Source organism: Tympanuchus pallidicinctus, unplaced genomic scaffold (genome assembly GCF_026119805.1).
Source record: "Tympanuchus pallidicinctus isolate F22 unplaced genomic scaffold, pur_lepc_1.0 scaffold3, whole genome shotgun sequence".
Lineage (NCBI taxonomy): Eukaryota > Metazoa > Chordata > Aves > Galliformes > Phasianidae > Tympanuchus > Tympanuchus pallidicinctus.
Genome location: NW_026294747.1, coordinates 33,415 through 51,621, shown reverse-complemented (window position 1 = coordinate 51,621; position 18,207 = coordinate 33,415). Strand labels below are relative to the sequence as shown.

The following is an 18,207-nucleotide window of genomic DNA, read 5'->3' as shown; positions in this document are numbered from 1 at the left end:
TTTTCATTCAGAAAAAAACTTTCTGCAGCATAAACCATCCGTATTTTCAAAGCGTGCAATGTGGCAAAATGTTTAAAAGCTGTTTTCTACTGAATACTGGCATTTATCTGGGCACTTAGTACAAACAGTACCGGTCACATTAATTGTTTCAAGCCACACTTTTGTACTATAGCATTTAAAGCCTGATGTAAGTAATTAAACTGCTCAATTTATCAAGTAATTCTGACTTTATCAGTAGTCCTCATGGTATTCTGTATTTGAAGTTCTGCTATTTATCCATCGACAGAGAAAGAAAGCTAGGCATGAAGCAGCCATCAATCTTCACAAAATCAGAGCTTGGAAATACATTTTCCATCTGATTTAGAGAGAGATTGTTTTATTTTTGTGACTTATTAATGAAGTCATAAAGAAGACCTTCCCAAACCAAAATAAAGACATGCACTTCAAAGTGCCATCTCTTATCCTTCAATTTCTCAAGTCTATAAACAGCTGTGCCTGAATTAGCCAGAAAGACTAGAGATTTTTATTTTTAACTCAGGACAGCCTTTAATGGAAATGCTGTAATACAGTGTGAAGTAATGCAATCTCATCTGAAAAACAGCACTAAAAAGTACTACAGAACCAATAACTGCACCAGTTAGCTGTTGAATCTATAGTTGTTGATAGGTAATAGCTACAGGTTACTTTGAAGTAGAGCCTTCTTGCACATAGACCTTAGTCATATCACTTCTACACTTTTCCTCTCAAACGTATGTGGTAATGCGAAAGATCAATTTTTACACCTATTCTCAAAGGCAACGTGAACTGGATGCTGCAAGACATTTTGCCAGCAAGCCATCAGCAAGACCATCTGGCAGGGGTTTCTTGAATGTTTTCCATCTCATTATCAATCATCTCTGGCTGCTTTATGTATGTACATTGGGCCTGATCCAAAAATCCACTGAATGGCTTGAATTGACTTGGGCACAGTTTGTAGAAGTCTGTACTTGCAACCTCAGCCTCCCAGCACTGCTGTTAGTGTGTAGGTATGCTCCAGTGCAGCAGATGACTGAACCCTCTGTGAGAGCACGAGTAGCATGGCGATGGATGCTGGGACGAGAGGTTGAGGCACCCTGCATTTGCAGCCACAGCAGAGCCTAGTTTAGTGAGCTCAGACTTCAAGCATGTGGGTAAGGAAGAGATCCCTTCAGAAAATTATCTCTGTGTTCTGTATATCTTGAAGAAAAGCAGATAATTTTATTGAGAAATTTTCTAAACTGTTTAAAGTTTGAAAATCTTAAGTTTAAAAGGTTAACACGAGGTTTACACAATGCATAAACTGTTAATGGTACTCAGTTCTGTCCTTCAAGAACTAAACACAGAAGAGTTACTGTTTATTTTAAGGGCAGAGATGGTATTTTATCAACCGTTGACAGACTTGAGCATTTAAAATATTACATCTATCAAGTGAAGTTCAGTTACGCCCAAGGAAGAAAGCCTCAGTTATTCCTTTCTGGCACTGAGATCAGGAAGAATTTCAGAAGGAGCCAATTCCTCTTTTTGTTCCTTCAGCATACCCTCACTTTGACTCTAGGGACCTGAAAACCACTGTAGGTCTGCAGGCTCTGGTCAAGGTCTCTCCTGGAGTGAGGAATAAGGGCAGGTCCACATGGAATCATTAGGTGAACCCTGCAATGGTTGAAAAGATGCCCACGGGGGCTACTCAACCCTGCCTACTTTTCTTTTGACCACTTTGGTGTTCCTGAAGCAATGGAAAAAGCAAAAATCACAGGAACAGTCTTGAGATAGTCAGCAAAAATAACAGTCTTCAACTTTAAGTCCGTTCTCTGTCTAAAAGGGGACACAATAACCACACACATCAGTGCAGGTTAGAGGCTGACCTGCTGGAAAGGAGCTCTGCAGAGAAGGACCTGGCTGTCCCGGTAGATAACAGACAGGTCATGAGCCAGCAAGGTGCCCTTGTGACCAAAAAAGCCAACAGTATCCTGAGCTTCATTAAAAGGAGCGTGGCTGAGGCAGATGATCCTCTCTCTGAACTGTCCTGGTGAGGCCACATTTGGAGTGCTATGTCCAGTTCAAGAAAGACAGTACCACAAAGATAATTAAGGACTTGAAGCATCTCCCTTATGAGGACAGCCTGAGAAAAGTTGGACTGCTCAGCCTGAAGAAGAGATGATTGAGAAGAGTTCTTACCAATGCTTACAAATAATTAAAGGGCAGGTACAAAGTGCATAGGGCTACAATGTTTCCAGCGCTGACCAAGGAAGAGACAAGGAGGCAACAAACTGCAACTGGAACATAGAAACTTCTAATGCAGAAATGAGGGGAAAAATAACTTAAAAAAAAAAAAAATCAGTACCACATTGTAGAAAAATCAAGCTTTCATCAATGCCCATGACCTAATAGTATACACTGATTAATACAGCGCATCCTACACTGGTAGGTATTACTCCCTGGTTTCGGGAGGGAGCCAAGAAGAAACAACACAGCCAGTTCTGAGACCTACAAAACTAGAGGCCAATTAAAATTCAGTGAACATATCCTTAATGTCAGTTTTTCAAGTACGATCAAATTTGAATCTGCACTTCTTGAACCACTGCCCATTCCCCATCTTAATTCTTGGCACCACTTTGTGTCATGCTTGGCATCATGCTGAACTCCAACTCTGTAAGCTGTGGAGAAGATCCTTTGGTTTCAGGACAGCAATGAGATTGTGGAAGACGAGTACATAAAGGAAATGTGGGACAGAGCAGGCACATCGGCACAGGAAAATCTACCTTGTTGCTTATGGCTAGCAAGGCAAATGACTTGCCAGTGCAAACGCCCACTTACTGCAACAAGAAGTGTATTACGTTTAAAAGATAAAAGCTTGAACTCTCAAACTCTGTGACCAGAACCTGCCTGGGCTGCTGTCCTGGCACACCCTTATGGCAGGGGATGCTGGAGGTACAGGACTTATCCTCAGAAGTAATGCATAGATCACTGACACTTGCACTGAATGACCAGCCAAAAGGTGAATCACCAAGATGCTGCCATAAGATCACCATCATTTTAACCAGACTTTCAGCAGTTTGAGTGAGTGCCAGCAGCTGCACCAATAGCAGTAGCAGGGCAATAACAAGCTGCATCTGCTCAAAGGAAGCTTTTTCCTCTCTGAAGTTGCTGTGAACAATGGAAGTCCCATGCATCTAATCTCGCCCTACTGAAATTCCATGTCTAATAGACAAATTATCTCAGACTTTTTTCCTGGTAATCTGCAAAAGGGCTGCAGCAAGCTGAAGGTACAGACACCACTACAGCAGTACCTATCATAAAAACCTGTAGTCTCTCTGACTGAGAATGCCAATTTCTGCTTGGCTTTCAACACTGAGTACCTAGCATATCCAAACACAGCCTGCAGAAAAACGCTGTGTTTGTGCTACAGATAAGCTGAGCGTGCAACTCCCTATTCAGAAACTCCAAGGAAGCAAAGTCTGAGCTTTTGGTCCTCATAACAACAATTTTGCATAAAAGTTGAACCAACGATACTGCAAACACAAAGAAAAACAAGTAGTGCACATTTTACCCAGAGCTTATTGATCTGTATTGCCATATTTCAAGGTACAAATCTTCCATCGTGTTAACGAAGGAAAAAATGGAGGTCAAAAGTTACTGATGTAGGAGTACACAAGATGAGAAGAAATTAGCCATGAAGTTATGTCTGCATTGATCACTTTTAAGTGTACGGATCACACGATGAGAACAGAGGATGAACATCTCAGAAGAAGCATATTTACACAGCCATTTCTAGTAAAGCGAATCAAAGGGAGCTTCCAGCATTAGTAAAAGTAAAAAGAATAAATATATTTCAATAACTAAGTGACACAATGCCATCTCTTTTTAATGACCGATTTCAGCATCAACAACCCAAGGGGTTGGTCTCCATCTCCAGAGCTCCCTTTCAACCCCTACGATTCCATGATTTTGTACAACTGAGATGAAAACAACAGGCCAATTTTCTTACTGACACTCATGTTTTCAGTACTGAATACTTGCTGCCATCACCAGTAGCTTCCTCACTACTTTCTGGCTTTTGTTCTAAGCAGTTTACACTGACTTACCAAGTTCATCGGGAAGAAAACTCTGCATTTTTACTCAGTAGATTTGAAAGAGTTTGATACTTCTGATCTGAGTGATATGTTTAAAAATATACAGCAATATCCTCTATAAGTTTTCATGTACAGTGCAACCATAAAAGCACTATTGTCATGTCAAAAAAACACTGGAAACCCTGTAAGCTCAATATTAGTCACTTCTACATTTACACAAAAGTAAATCAAGACTAAGGAGTAGCAGCACTGTCAGAACAGCATTAATTCAGTGCATAGTATAGAAGGAAAGTTGCATCATGCAAAGCCTTAGGCATTTCAGAGTATGGCTGCCTAAGTATTAAGTCAGCAAGCTTACAACTATTTTCCAGCTGAGCCACCCCCTCACCAAAATGAAGACCCTTTTTTAAAAATGATTCATTTTTAAAAAGAATTACATAAATGACTACTTTGCTTGTCAAACCAGACGTGTTGCAAAAGGCTGGTAAAAAAAAAAAAAAAAAATCATTAAAACTTGGTATTGCCTAGAAGGTATTTTTGCAAATCTTTGTTTCTTGCGTAGGCTAGAATTGCAAAGACATTTTAATCAACAGAGGTTGTAACGAACCACAGATTCAATTAACATTCACTGCTGGTGTCCTCCTTGATAGCTGCAATTTCTAACCTGTTATCTTCCTTAAAAACCTACAAACTATTTTTCTTAGAGCTTTTAAACATTTTTGAAGAAAACGTTCTAGGCAGGAAACACCAATACTCTGCCTCTAAAGAATGTTATTTTCACTGCCTGCTTTCATAGAACAAAAATTTTCATGAGAAGCAGTCAAACTTTGATAACTACGTTAACAACTCTTACTGCTACACTTTGTGATACCTAATTTTTATTACACGCATCAGAATGCTGACATAGGATGTCAGTACAAGCACATGCTACAAGAGCACGATCAAGTCAAGTCTCACCATCAGATGTTCTTGCTTATTTAGTTTCTCACTTAAAGACTGAGTTTTGATAATTAGTTCTTGACCAACTCTGTTAAATTTGTCTTTTTTGTTGCTGTTGGACTCAAAGTTTCAGGTCAGAATAGCCAACAAAGGAATTTAAATTTGAAGATGCAATGCATCTGTAGTGCAATACTGAAGTAAAACTATTAGCTGCTGGAAGCTTTCAAGCATTAACCGACATTCTAATTAAAACAGGTGCAATTTCAACTTACATCATATCCTTACGTTGTGCTGCAACAACCCAAGGCCAACACTGCAGAAAGCAGGCTTTCTCAAACAAGCAGCCTCAGAGCCAGTGCTGGTGTGTGCCAGTGCAGAGGCGGAAACAAAGAGCTGGTGCAGCCAGGCTGCTCAATAAACCTTTTCATATTTCAGTACACAGTGCTGGGCAAAAAAGAAGCACAGCAGCTTTAGACAGTGCCAAACACTGTGTTACAAGCAAAGTACTAACCAGAAGGTGTGTATATAACTGCCAATTCAGGAGAATAATAATAAAAAAAAGTCTTCTTTTGAGATAAAAAAGAAGCAGAAACTGTTATTTAACTAGTAATCTGGTGTGCTCTCCCAGGTGTTCAAGCAACATTTTAAGGCTTCTTCTTCCTGCTTTCAGCAACAAAGCAGAGTAAGAAAACTTCTGCTCTGAAATGGCAGAAAGGAGGAGGCCTCACAACATCTTTAAACTTGTTGCTTTGTCATCAGAAATACTCTGTGGAGGGCAGCTTGAAGAAAGCTCACAAGCCAACTTGCAGTGTGTGGCAGCTTCATGTTCGTAACATTTGTCAGTTTTTGTTACATGCCTTACTTTGAAACACCTTTTCAAACGGTGAGAGGGATCCTTTGTACATATGGCTATAGTGCTTGCTGCTATAAATCCAAAGCCACAATTGCACCCTCGCCCGTGCTTCACACACTCACTGTGTGCATTGCAAGGAACAAAGGATTGCTGACAGGGCCAAGTGCTTGCCTTCCCAATCTGTTCTCGAAGGCAATACGTAGATGTATGCACCACAAGTTGTTCCAGGTTTCAACAACATCTCAAATCACCACATAAAATGCCTCAGAAGCACACTGTCACAAGCTAGCAACATCCAAAAGATTTCTTGCTTCTCTCCCCTTATCTTTTTAGGAGGAAAGGCTCAGTCATTTTTACATTCTAGGCTCTTAGTTAGAAATTAATTTCTGCAAACCTATCTGCAAGTATTCTTCCTTCCCCCCCAATTAAAATTTTAAAATTGATTGAAAATCAATTTTCATTTCCATAAAAAGAGTCAAAACCTTCCTTTGAAACTCACTATATCACTTACTTTACAAATGGCTTAAGTTGCTATTTTGTAACAGAAAGATTAGTGCTTAAAGGATAGGAATATCAGTAAATGACTATTACACAAAGATTTTCCCTTATGAAGGGGGAACTTCTGAATTCTCTGTACTTATTTCCCTAAATTGCTTCTCACAAGTGATTCCCATTTACAGTTCAGACAGTTTTTACTCTCACAGTTGAATTTCATTGTGATTATTCTACAGGAATTAAAATTCTGCACTTTTGTATTATAACTTCAAGATAAATCCCCTCATTTTAAGCAAACAGGTGCAATTCTGTGAACCATGAGCCTTACATGAGGCAGAACAACTTCCCCATCCTTAGCATGCCAATTTGAATATGAAAGATAAAGAGAGGAAATGCTTATTAGTAATAAAGTCAAAATGGCATTTTAACTCCAATTCTGGCCTTCTCTTTGTACTTGGCAGACTATATCCCAATTCCTTGTATATTTTTTGCCATTATGCAAAGGAGACACCAACACATAAGAAATATCTCTGCTGTCTAGCATTAGAAAGTATTGCACACCTTATTCTTGCTGAAGAACATCCATTAAACTGTATAAAAAGTACCCAATGGATAATAAAGTTTTAGAACAGTAGAAAATATATTCATGTGTGTGCACATCTTTAAAATTAAAACCCACGAACAGCTGTACAGAATTTAAGTCTCATCAGCTACTTCATGGTATTGGGCAAATGAGTTGGGACCTCTTTTTTTCAGAAATGCTAAGTGGTCCCATTTCCATGCAAAATCAGGAACAGGTAAACGGCAGTATCCAGTAAACTGAGTATCCTCAGTTTTCAAAAAATTGCCTAAGAAAACACTCCTTGGTACTAAAGACATTTAAAGTTACATAGGTAGCACATCCTTTATGGCTGAATAGATATATTAAGAATATAATTTCATAGAGCTTTAAAAATGAGGCAATAAGTGTGAAGAAGAGACCATAAAAACATGGAAAAAAAAAAAATAAGGTACAGTTAAACATCTGATTTCAAGAAAGGAACTAAACATGGATGCTTGAAGCACGTGATATATTTGGAAAAGTTGTGACTCCAAAACAGAGGTATAAAGTAACAAGTGACAGAACAAATGCTAAAAAAACCCAACGTGAAATGTGCAAATTCACAAACAAGATGCAAGCAACACGTTGACAGTAAGACGAATGAGGAAGCCTTTTGCAAAGGTCAAGAAAAAGTTGGGAATCTGAATAGAGGGGAAGTTCCAGGTGCTACATGTTGAATAGATCAAAACGGAGAAGAGAACATAGTCAGACCATGAAGAAGAATGAGAGAGAAAGAGAGAAACAGACCTATGGAAATGAAACAACACGAACTACACAGAAGAGAGTCAAAATCAGTTGTGAGGCTTTCCAGTGCCAATCGTAAGATGATTTTTTGAAGGCTGAAACCAGCCTGAAGACTTCTTTCATCTCATTTTACCCCACTGTTGATCTGGCTAAAAGCAGTGGTTTGGGAAATTCTGTTTCGAGTGACTAAACTCTATTTGTGAATCTGACAACTCATTTTCTTAAGCTTGGTGCCATCCCTCCCGCAGGGCTTCAGCACTGCTAATTCTGATCAAGTGGTAGGATATCCTCAAGGAGGGACTGGAAACACAGAAACAGGATACCAAATGTGCGGACTGTTGACGTAAGCAGGGGAACTCCTATAAACTCTATCAAGGACAGAAAAGCTAACAATTCCCCACAGAGATCCCTGTCAAGGGAAGAAAACCAAAAGGAAATAAAGATTAAGAAACAGGGTTTCCTTAAAGTGGAAGTAGTGCTTTTCAATTTAGGTCCACTGTAACACAACAAAGGGAAAGCAGGGCAAACAAGTTGTATTAACGATTTGAGGCTGACACTGGGTCTATAAATGGGATACCTATCTGTACACCAATCTATTTCTTTCCCAGTGTGACTGAACATTCCAGTAACACATCCTGTGTGAAAAGAATGTTCTAATGACAAAACTGTGTTCTTCCAGAAAGAAAGGAAAATAATATCAAAGAACATTTGTTACACGATTCAGTTAAAATCAGAGAACAAGGCCAAGTCCCTCTCAAGAACAAGATAGCAACATTTGAAATAAGCTTCCCCTGTCTAAGTTTTGAGGATCCTTGACATTTCAAGATTTACATCCTCCTCAGGCTTTCATAAACAAATGAAAAAGGCACAAAAAATACACAGACACACAGAAAGTTCCCTAATCCTGAATGACTCTATCTTTTGTCTTTCTTTTTGACAGAAAGAAAGAAAATATCAGTTCTACCCAGAATACGCTTGCTATTTTTACTACTGTTTGTTCCTGAAATGTAACATTAAGTTTAGTCAACAGGAAGGAGCAGGGACCATCAGCATCTCATACCACAAAGCCACAATAGCAAACACAAATGTTACAGCAAAAGTAGGCTCTCTGCTTCTATGCTTAGTTTATTTTCTCAGACACAGCTTCTAGACTCTGTGCATTTTTTTCAAATTGGATTAAAAAAAAAAACAAAACACAGATTGTATGTAATTATATTCTTGATTAACGTTCATCAGGTATTGCATTTCCAAAAATGAATCCTGTGTCAAAATGCCAGGGAAAAGAAAGGACCCTTTTTGCTCGTCAAGGCTCACAGTCCAAGGGAGTCTATTCATTCAGTTTGTCTCTAAAGCTGCATTAATGGAATTTGCCTTTGTGGGAATACTGGGAGAGAAGCCATGCAGACCTCATACATCTCCCTCCTGAGCAAAATAGAATTTGACAACTGGAATCTTGAGCATAAATCTGAAACAGCAACACAGGATTCTGACGGCTGTTCACTTAAATGGCTCATCAGAACCCAGGTTCAGCAGCACAGTGCTGAAGTGAAGAAGAGATTCAGTAAACAAATGACCTCTGCAGATTCCTGGGGTACTATCTAGTCTTTCAGAATTTAAAACTTTTGAATGTAGGGAGACGGGAGCAGCTTTGGAATGTCAACATCAAAATGGCTGGAACATAAACAGCAAAGGTCTTCAAAGATGAACTGAGAAAAACTTTGCAGAATAGTCTCCAGGTTGTTTTAAGCGTATTCTGGTATTTAGACACTTATCCATGCCTAGACAGGGAAAGCAGAAATGTGTTTTAACCTCTTATTCACAGTCCCAGTGCCATGCCCAGTGTGACACCTGTGAGAAAGCTTTGTATCCAGAATGACTGAATAATGATTTCAGCTGTTATTCCTTATCCCTGAAGGAAAAGATTGGGAGAAAAAAAGACAAGGAAAAGAGGATTTTAAGCAACTACTAGAAAGCATACAGACAACAAACTCCAAAAAGCTTGCTGATAAAGATGAGAATTTTCTTCCTAAAAAAAGTATGAGAAAATTATTCATTTCTAGTTATGCAAGAAGGTACTGAGGAAACTAGTTTGCACCCTAGAGCTCAGGTAGGACTTACCAAGCTCATTGACAATGCACATCCTTATGTTCTTCAGAATCACATCAGCAAAACACTATTTTGCTGCCTTTCTTGTTAATAACTTCCTGAAATATATGCTAGTAGCTGACTACAATTATGTGTTTTCACAAATTATACCACATTATAGAGCAGAATAAAAGTACAGAAGGAAAATAAGGAAGGCCCTAACTTTAAGAATTTCTGATACATAATCTAATTTAAGATGTTGTATTGGAGTGCACTCTCTTTTGATTTTGATGTTGAACAGAAGGCATTTATTTTAAAAACAGTCACCTTAAAAGTTCATTTAAAACATTAAAACACAAACCTGGAGCTAATTATTTTTATAACATATACGTAACTTAAGAGATTTGGCACAATTGCACTGGCTCAAGAGATTCATGTACTTAGACTTAAACAACACTCCTCCATTTCTATCCCAAAATTGGAAGCATAAATATGATAGAAATCTAAATAATTACTAGTACTTCTCCACATACAAATGCAACTCAGCGTTACCAACTCTGTTTAGTATTTTACCAACAAAAGAGTGGATTTTAGGCAGTCAAATTCTTTTCCACTATGTACTCTCAGAAAAGTACACTTGTCTCTTCCAGCACCACTCAAAACTCTATTTATAACATTCTGTTGCCTACACAGATGACTGCATACAACTCTCTCTCCCATGATGTCCTTTCTAAATATTACGAAACAAGTGTTTTTGGAAAGCTTATATTTTTTAATCAGATTAGCTGTGAGTATAGTAAAAGACATGAAGTAATAGAAAGAAGATCTAGTGGAATTTCTGTACATTCAGGATGGTGTAACAGAAAGCCAACTGTAAGTTGCTTTGAGACAAAGGAAGAAACTGAAACAAATTCTAAACAAAAGCATTTTGGCTACGTACAGACATCATCTGTCATCTCACTTCACGCTGTCTAGACACTGCTGTCACGTTTCATAGTATACAGTGTTCAAATGCTGAGGACAAGCGTATCCTGCACTGCCAGAGGAGTGCCCTTCTTTACATGCCAAAGTTATTGACACATTCTCTTTACATATAACACTCAAGAACTCCAGGCTTAGTCTTGAAAAACTGGGGCCACAAGAAGGCATTTGTCATTCTAATAGCACATAGAAACATATTTTCAGACCTCAGTTTTTAAGAGACCTTAAATACCTCAGTGACTTCCCATCTGTGTTTTCATCTTGCATGCTTTAGCCTACTGGACACCTGTTTCTCAACAAGGTCGTTATTTAAAGGGAAAAACTAAGCATATAGCTTACCTCTGCCAACAAGTACTCCATTGCTATAATCAACTTTTGTAGCTGTGAGATACAGACTGCTACAGGAAGATTGCTCAGGCTTGACTGTTGTTCCCAATTATTTTTTTTTAACCTTTGTTATTGATTTTGGAATAATGTCTTGTAAATATTGACTTCATCTTTCAAATGATGAGAAGTTTTAGTAAGTAGCTATGAGGGCAGCTTTCTTTATGTAGATGTGCTACTATTACTACTGAGAGAATTTGGAAAATAAGTATTTTTACTCAAGAGCTCCAACTTCAAACTGAAAGTAAATATCTCATTAGGGGAAGGAAGAGCACAGAAGAGAAATGATGCCCCTGAGAGAAATTAAGTTTATCCAGCTTAGTTTACATTTATTTTAGCTATGTGAAGATCAAAATCATGACTCACAGGGGCAGAGGTGAATGCCTTAGTGCACTCAACCTCTGTGTGATCTCCCAATTACTCATTAGCTACAGCCTTATTTTGCATGTTATAAGCAAACTTTTTGGCACAAAGGACAGTGGTAAAGAGAAATGTCTTCCAGGTGTACATCTAGTACATCTTCAGGATGAGTGGCAGAAAAGACTGATACTTATAAGTTCTACTGAGGATATACTTTATAACCTCACTTCAAGCGAATACATGGGCAGTTTTTTTCCCCATTTTTCCTCCAGTTGCAGTCACTGAGAGCCATTTCTCTTGGGAAATAACACCACATTATTTAGCGACAAGGACATAAAAAGTTCTGCCTCCAAGGTACAGTGAGAAATCAAGTTCATGGTGGGAAGGATGGATAATTATTCTGTTGCCCATCAGAAATAATGGAATGCATGTTGCTACACTACAACTAGCAGACTAATAACTCATAGAGCCTCTGTACTGCTGAATTCCTTGTTTCTTGGTGGCTTTCAGCTAAGTGCTGGCTGGCTGTGGAACAAGTTCAAGGGTCATTTCTCAATATTGGCCCTCCAGCGTTGGTCTGACAAGATCTCAGTTGTTTCTTGAAATGAAGGAAAACCATATTCCCTGATCTTTTGGTGGACAGCAGGACAAGAAGATATAGAGAAACAGTACCTAAGCTTTGTGCAATCATTAGTTCGTTAGGTTTGTTCATTTCGCATGGACACTTAAGTAGTTTCAAAAATTGGGTTGGTTAAGTGTTTTGAGCTCTGATTCTGCATTGCATTGCAGCTACATCCAGAGTGCATTTCAAGATAGTGACCTTCGATTGCACTGTAGCTATTAGACACTGTGTTATGGTGTCTGCTCTCTTGGTTTTGCCATGTAATCCTACAGTGAGTCATCGAGGCAAGTAGGTGGTGTGGTGGAGGCGATTTATGCAGAAGACACTGATTTATCTGCGCTATTTATCAGTTCTCCAGACACTGCAATGCAAACAAACACTTTCCAAAATATAAATAAAGGGAATGAAAAAAACCCTCATTCAGAAACCACCTTTTAAACTTCAGGAATAGGAGACAGTGGTTTAGCAGAATTTCACCAAGGATCTCTCTGAAATTTCAGCAAAGACAGCCATCTGTTAAAGCAAGGGGTGCAGAGGCATAGAGAGGAAGTTCATACAGGGCTTTGCAATGAAGAAGAATCTAGAGATTTAGGATTTTTCACCCTGTAAAGCTCTTGTTAGTGATTTCCATTGCATGAAAGGAAATGCTCCATTCAGAGACAATCATCCACCAATTTGCATTGTAGCTTCAGCTGATATCAGAAAGAAGTGAGAGGCTGCCTAGGTGGGTTACCAAGAGAGATGGCAGCAAGCATTCAGTTCAGCCTGTTGCTGCCTCTTAGAAGCATCTTGGAAAAGTGAGACAGATAACTATAGGGAAGTTGAATAATTCCCCACTGCTTTTCCAGCTCTCAATGGCTATTTGGCCCTTAAACTTTGCTAAAATTGTTGTTACAACATATAAGCACCTAGTACATGAGTGGTCTTGGGCACAAAAATATGAATTAAAGACCTGAAAGCATTTACTCAGTTGTAGCATCTCTATCCTGTAACTCCCACTTCCCTTTCCCTAAGCTCCTTGTTAGCCCAGCTGTGGTTTTCTCGTGCCATCTGAATTATCCAGAGAATTATGCACGAATGTGTTCTTCATTTTTCACTGTAACCCTTTTAAGACTCTCTGAGTTCAATAACTCTTTTTGATCCTTTTATATCTGCATAAAGCATCTGGGATATTTGTAACAAAAAAAGCAGACTAATAGTAAAAAATAGCTTTTGAAAAATAAGATATTTTCCTCTGGAAAATGACTTTCACATCTCTTCCTAAAAAAGCTGGTTTGGTAGAAGAGATCACAAGAAGGGCAGAAAAATGTCTTCCCCTAGCCTTTAATCTTTTTTTTCTTTCTTCCTGAAGATCTGTCAGATCTCACTTGAAGATTTCTCTGTACCTGAAGTATTAAAGTCACCTGATGAATACCCATCTCCTTTCAGAACAGTTCAAGTGCCATACTCAGATTCAGCCACTGCCATTTTGGTACTAACAAAGCTACCTTCAGGAATGTTCTAGAACATCTGTGGAGAAGCATTTGAATGCGTTTTTTCCTTAGGATCAGAAAAGGAGATAAAGACCGTTATGGTAGGTTGGATGTTCTTGGGCATTTCCAGGATAATGAGAGATGAGACAGGACATCATCTGTCAGTGATAAGTTCTGAGTCTATGCAAATATTTACAGATAGAATATTCAGAATAGCTTTGCTTCTTGTGAAAGAGTCTGAACAGTGAATACACCAGGTCCTGAAAGATGTTGTGTCATGGCAAATGCAAAAGCTCATGCCCCATGTTCCTGTATCTTCAATAATGCTCATTTGCCACTGAAGAAGACGAACTGCTGTAGCTGTGACACTAACACTCACATTACCCTGTATTGAAGTAGAATTCTTCACTAGAATAGTGATAGACAGTGTTTAAATGAGAAAAAAAAAAAAAACAACAAAAAAACAAAAAAACTTCATTTCTTTCCCAAGACTGTTTGGCATTTTTAAAAACCATCAACCCACATCATCATCTTCTGTGCCACCAAATATCACTGCTCCACTCCAATGCTCACCCAGAGTCCAGCTGTCCTGAGTACCATGGGAACCAACACTGGTCATTCATTTACAAAATGCCCCATGAATAAAACAAGGTCAGTCACATGTTTCAAGATTTCCTCTTTTGAAACTGTCTAATATTACACTGCAAGTGATCAACCCCCAAATATTTTTACAGTGCCCTGCACAGAAAAAGCAGGGCACACAAAATTAGTTTAACAGTGCTGTAGTTCATATTCTAGTGTATTACTTGCTGCAGTGTATTCTGACACACTTGCAGACCCCAAATAAAAAGGTATTAGGATTAGTACTGATGTCAGTACAAAAGACTGATCTACATGCAGTAAGTTTCCTTAGAACATTTCCTACCTAAGAAGAAAGAAATAGGAAAGTAATTTAGCATTTATACCCCATTGCTACAACTTCAGTTAAAAAAGGAACAAGATGATGTTAATGTTTTCATGCCCCAGTAACTCTGAATAGACATCAGGTCTTCTGAAGACATTTCCATTTCCCATTCGTAGAACATCATACTATTTCAGGATACCACTTAATATTGCCAGAGTGTTCACTTTTCTGCATTTGCACTGTTGAGTATTATGTTCAGAATTAAGCCCTCAGTACTACAGGAAAATGCTTTCTCGAGTGACAATGCCTGTATACTGAATTCTGTTTTGTAAACAAAAAAATCTTAGTACAAATAAGCACATTAAATTAAGAACTTCTCATAGCAAATATGAGCAGCAGAATAGGGCATCATTCCAATCCTTTTTCTAGATTTACACTGAGTTCAGATGTTTTCATAGCTCTTTCTGCTTGAAAAACAGCCCATTCTTGAAGAAAGAGGATTAATCAAAAACTTTTTTTTTTCTTTTTTTTAATCAGTGGCTATGATCGAGCAAGTAGAATTTCCTTCTAGGAGGTGACCTGTGGGAGCCAAACAGGACTTGTTTACCCTGTTACATTCAGATTTCAGCTAAGCCAATGCAAGAATGGAAGCTACAAACAATTTGCCTACTTCAAACACTGGCAAAGGAAGAAAAACAGAAGTCAGGTTGCATTTGCTTAAAACCACCATTTATAAAAATAAAAGTATCCACATTTATCTGATTCTTCCTATGCAAAAACAAAAAAAAAAAAAATTACCCATAACTCAAAGATGATCAATAGCCCTGTTCCTGGTTGCAACATAAGCATTTGCAAGAAATGTTTTTTTTTTGTGTGTGTTTTTCTCTTTTTTTTTTTTCCAAAAAAAAGAAAACATTTCCAAAAGGAAGATTCCCACAAGGAGATCTGATTTTATTTTTTTTTCCAGTCTCTCTCCTGCAGAATCTAATGTTGTAGGCTCACAAACAGTATGCTGCTCAGGTTGGAATTTCATTTTACAATTCATTGACGGGATAGGCTACAGCGGGTTACTTGGACATTTAGTTGAAGTAGCTAAGCACATCACTTAGCACAAGCATAAGTCTCTAGACAGCTTCTTTGGGATAGGAGTGGTAACCTTCAAATTATATTACAGCACCCCAGGGTACAGACAGATGCATGATTCCTGTGCTTGCAAAGATATGCCAAACTTCCAGAAGTTGTTCTACCAAGAACATAACACTTATTGAAGGCAGTACAAGAATTAATTAAAAAATCTATTAGGAAAAGCATAAGACTCCAGCAAGAGAATAGATATCATGACATCCCAACCATCTACCCATTTTCTTATTTAAGAACTGAATAATAAGAGCTGTTCCAAAAGCTTGTCACAGATTTCAAAATGTTTGTTGAAGGCATCAGTTATTTAAATAGTCATTTTCTTCAGCTTAGCATAAGTAGCAAGTTGTTCTGTCAGAGGATAAAGCATTGCTTATGTGCAAAATACTGTTCATTTTTCTTGCTTGCCCTTTGCTCCAGTGGTCATAAACAAATGAAAACACAATAAAACTAAGAATATCCCTTGGGAACTATTCAAGACACAATATATGATGTAGTCCCGTGAGCAATCAGAGTAGCCATTCTTAAAAGTCATTAGCTAAATTTGCAACCATCCGCTACTTTAAGGAAGTTTTACAGAGATAAGTGAGATTGCACTGGTCAGCTACAGTAACATTAGCAAATTCAAGGCAACCACATACTGTATGTTTCCATGACTGATACCTCAGGGAAGTTCAAGGTGCTCGTTCAGCTGACATTTTGGAGTGTCTCCTCTTGCTATCTAATCTAATCTATCTCTAATCTATCATTACTCCAGCCTCTATTAACACCTACCACAAAACAAAAGCTATAAACGAATTGCACTGGTTATAAAAGTGTTGCAACACATGCAGTTCCCTCTTTACAAACCCTGATGTGATGAAAAATCTCAGAGGAAAGAAGAGGGCATGGTGTTAAGCACCAGCAGGCACAGCTTCTATCTACACCTTGTATGTGTCATGCCAATGCAGCTGCTGGGACTGCCCTGACTTAAGAGCCACAGTACCTCACACAGACAGCTCACCATCCAGATGATGAAAAAGTAGCAGTCTCTTGAGCTCTCACTAGAGTACTCAGAAGACTCTGAAAATATTATTAAAGAATCGATTGTAAGTTATTCCCTTCACTGGCAGGGAAAATGACTTTGGCTTGCCTACACAGGACAGCAAAGCCTCTCCTGCATTTCTCATCAGTCTTACACTTGACCCACAGCATGTTATATGAGTAAATAGACACAGAGCTAAGGAAACAGTTGATATAAATGCAGGCTTACCAGCTGGTGCTGAATAGGAGCAGTGAAGTTGAAACCCACAATACTCGGCACAGAACTCACTCAATTTGCCTTCCTTTAAATCTGACTTGGAATCCTTTTTGCTCTCACTCTCATCCGAAGAAAGTTTATCCAGTTCAATTATCACAGCTGACATTGCAAGAGTCTCAGCTTAACCCAAAATTAAAATAAAGCTCAATTAAAGAAGCCACCTTAAGTTCAGTTTTCCCAAGCTTGCAGTCTGGGGAAAAAAATAACTTCCTATAGTAAAAATAAGAGAGTTAAAAGCATTTTGCACTATTATCTGAGGAACCGTATTTTCATGAAGCTGCTCTTCCAGCTCTGCAGCATTTGCTAAGCATTGCAGCTCTTCTCTAAGGTGGGTAACTAGTTTCAAAAGTTCTTCTGCTCTTGGAGTAACAGCAATATTACAGAATTTCTGCAGAACTCGTACAAAAATAGGAAGGGTAAGTGGAGACATCTGTAACTCCACGAATTTCTGGACTAACTTTAGGAGCCTGACACCCATCTCGCTCCCCACTGGTCCAGCTGGGAGGGGCTAAGCCATACCAATGAAAACAAGTGCAGCTGCCTGGGGAAGTTCCTCTGGCCACACTTGGGTTTCCCTGGTGCTTGCTCAGGTCTCGATCTGGGATGTGTGGTAAGCTACATACACAGTTACACTGCTCCTCAAAAACAGGAAGGAATAGCTCTTGGTTTCTCTGTTCTATACTTTAGAGCCTTGATTATTTTTTCTTCCCCTAAAGAAACCACTTTTAGTAATATTAAGGAAACTACTGGTCCCCATCCTTGAAACATTTGATTTTTGCTGGTTTTATTTTATTTTATTTTTTTCCCCCCCTTTTGAAATCCTTCCCATCTCCCCCCCCTCCCTCCCCCCCTTTAAAGCAGTAACTACAGAGTTGAGAGCAGCATGTACCACTCCCCTCCCTCCCTCCTCTGCCTGCCCAGAGCATCTGTCCAAGCGTGCCACAGGGGAGACTTGCTGGGAAAATGGCCAAGTCTGACTCAGGAAAGGGCAGCTATCAATGACTTGTCACCTGTTAGCTGCCTACAGTCGGAAAGAGAAGTACACACATGAAAACTTATGCATCCCTGATGAGCTCTAAGCCGGCTCTCATTAATAAGCAGTCCATCGTCCTATACCAAGAGAACAAATCCCATATCTCCAGACTCAGCTCAGTACAGAAGAATTGCCAGGGCCACCCTGGCTCACCACAGTGCCATTTAAGACGAGCCCTCATAGGTGCCCTCTGATCCCTGCACAGCTTG

General features: G+C 38.9%; 1 protein-coding gene across 3 annotated transcripts in view; it reads right to left on the bottom strand.

Annotated features, from left to right (window-relative positions):
* The window catches only part of ANO3 (anoctamin 3), a 160,176-nt gene extending 142,754 nt beyond the window's left edge, over positions 1–17,422 (bottom strand). For 2 of the 3 annotated variants that reach the window (XM_052694404.1, XM_052694405.1), the window contains exon 1: positions 16,918–17,422. In XM_052694404.1, the coding sequence (XP_052550364.1) occupies positions 16,918–17,071 (154 nt within the window). In that variant the 5' untranslated portion in view covers positions 17,072–17,422. Of the gene's footprint in view, positions 1–11,125; positions 11,205–16,917 lie in introns of those variants that run through there. The other variant, XM_052694407.1, reaches the window with a different exon arrangement.
* Between the last annotated feature and the right edge of the window lie 785 nt (positions 17,423–18,207).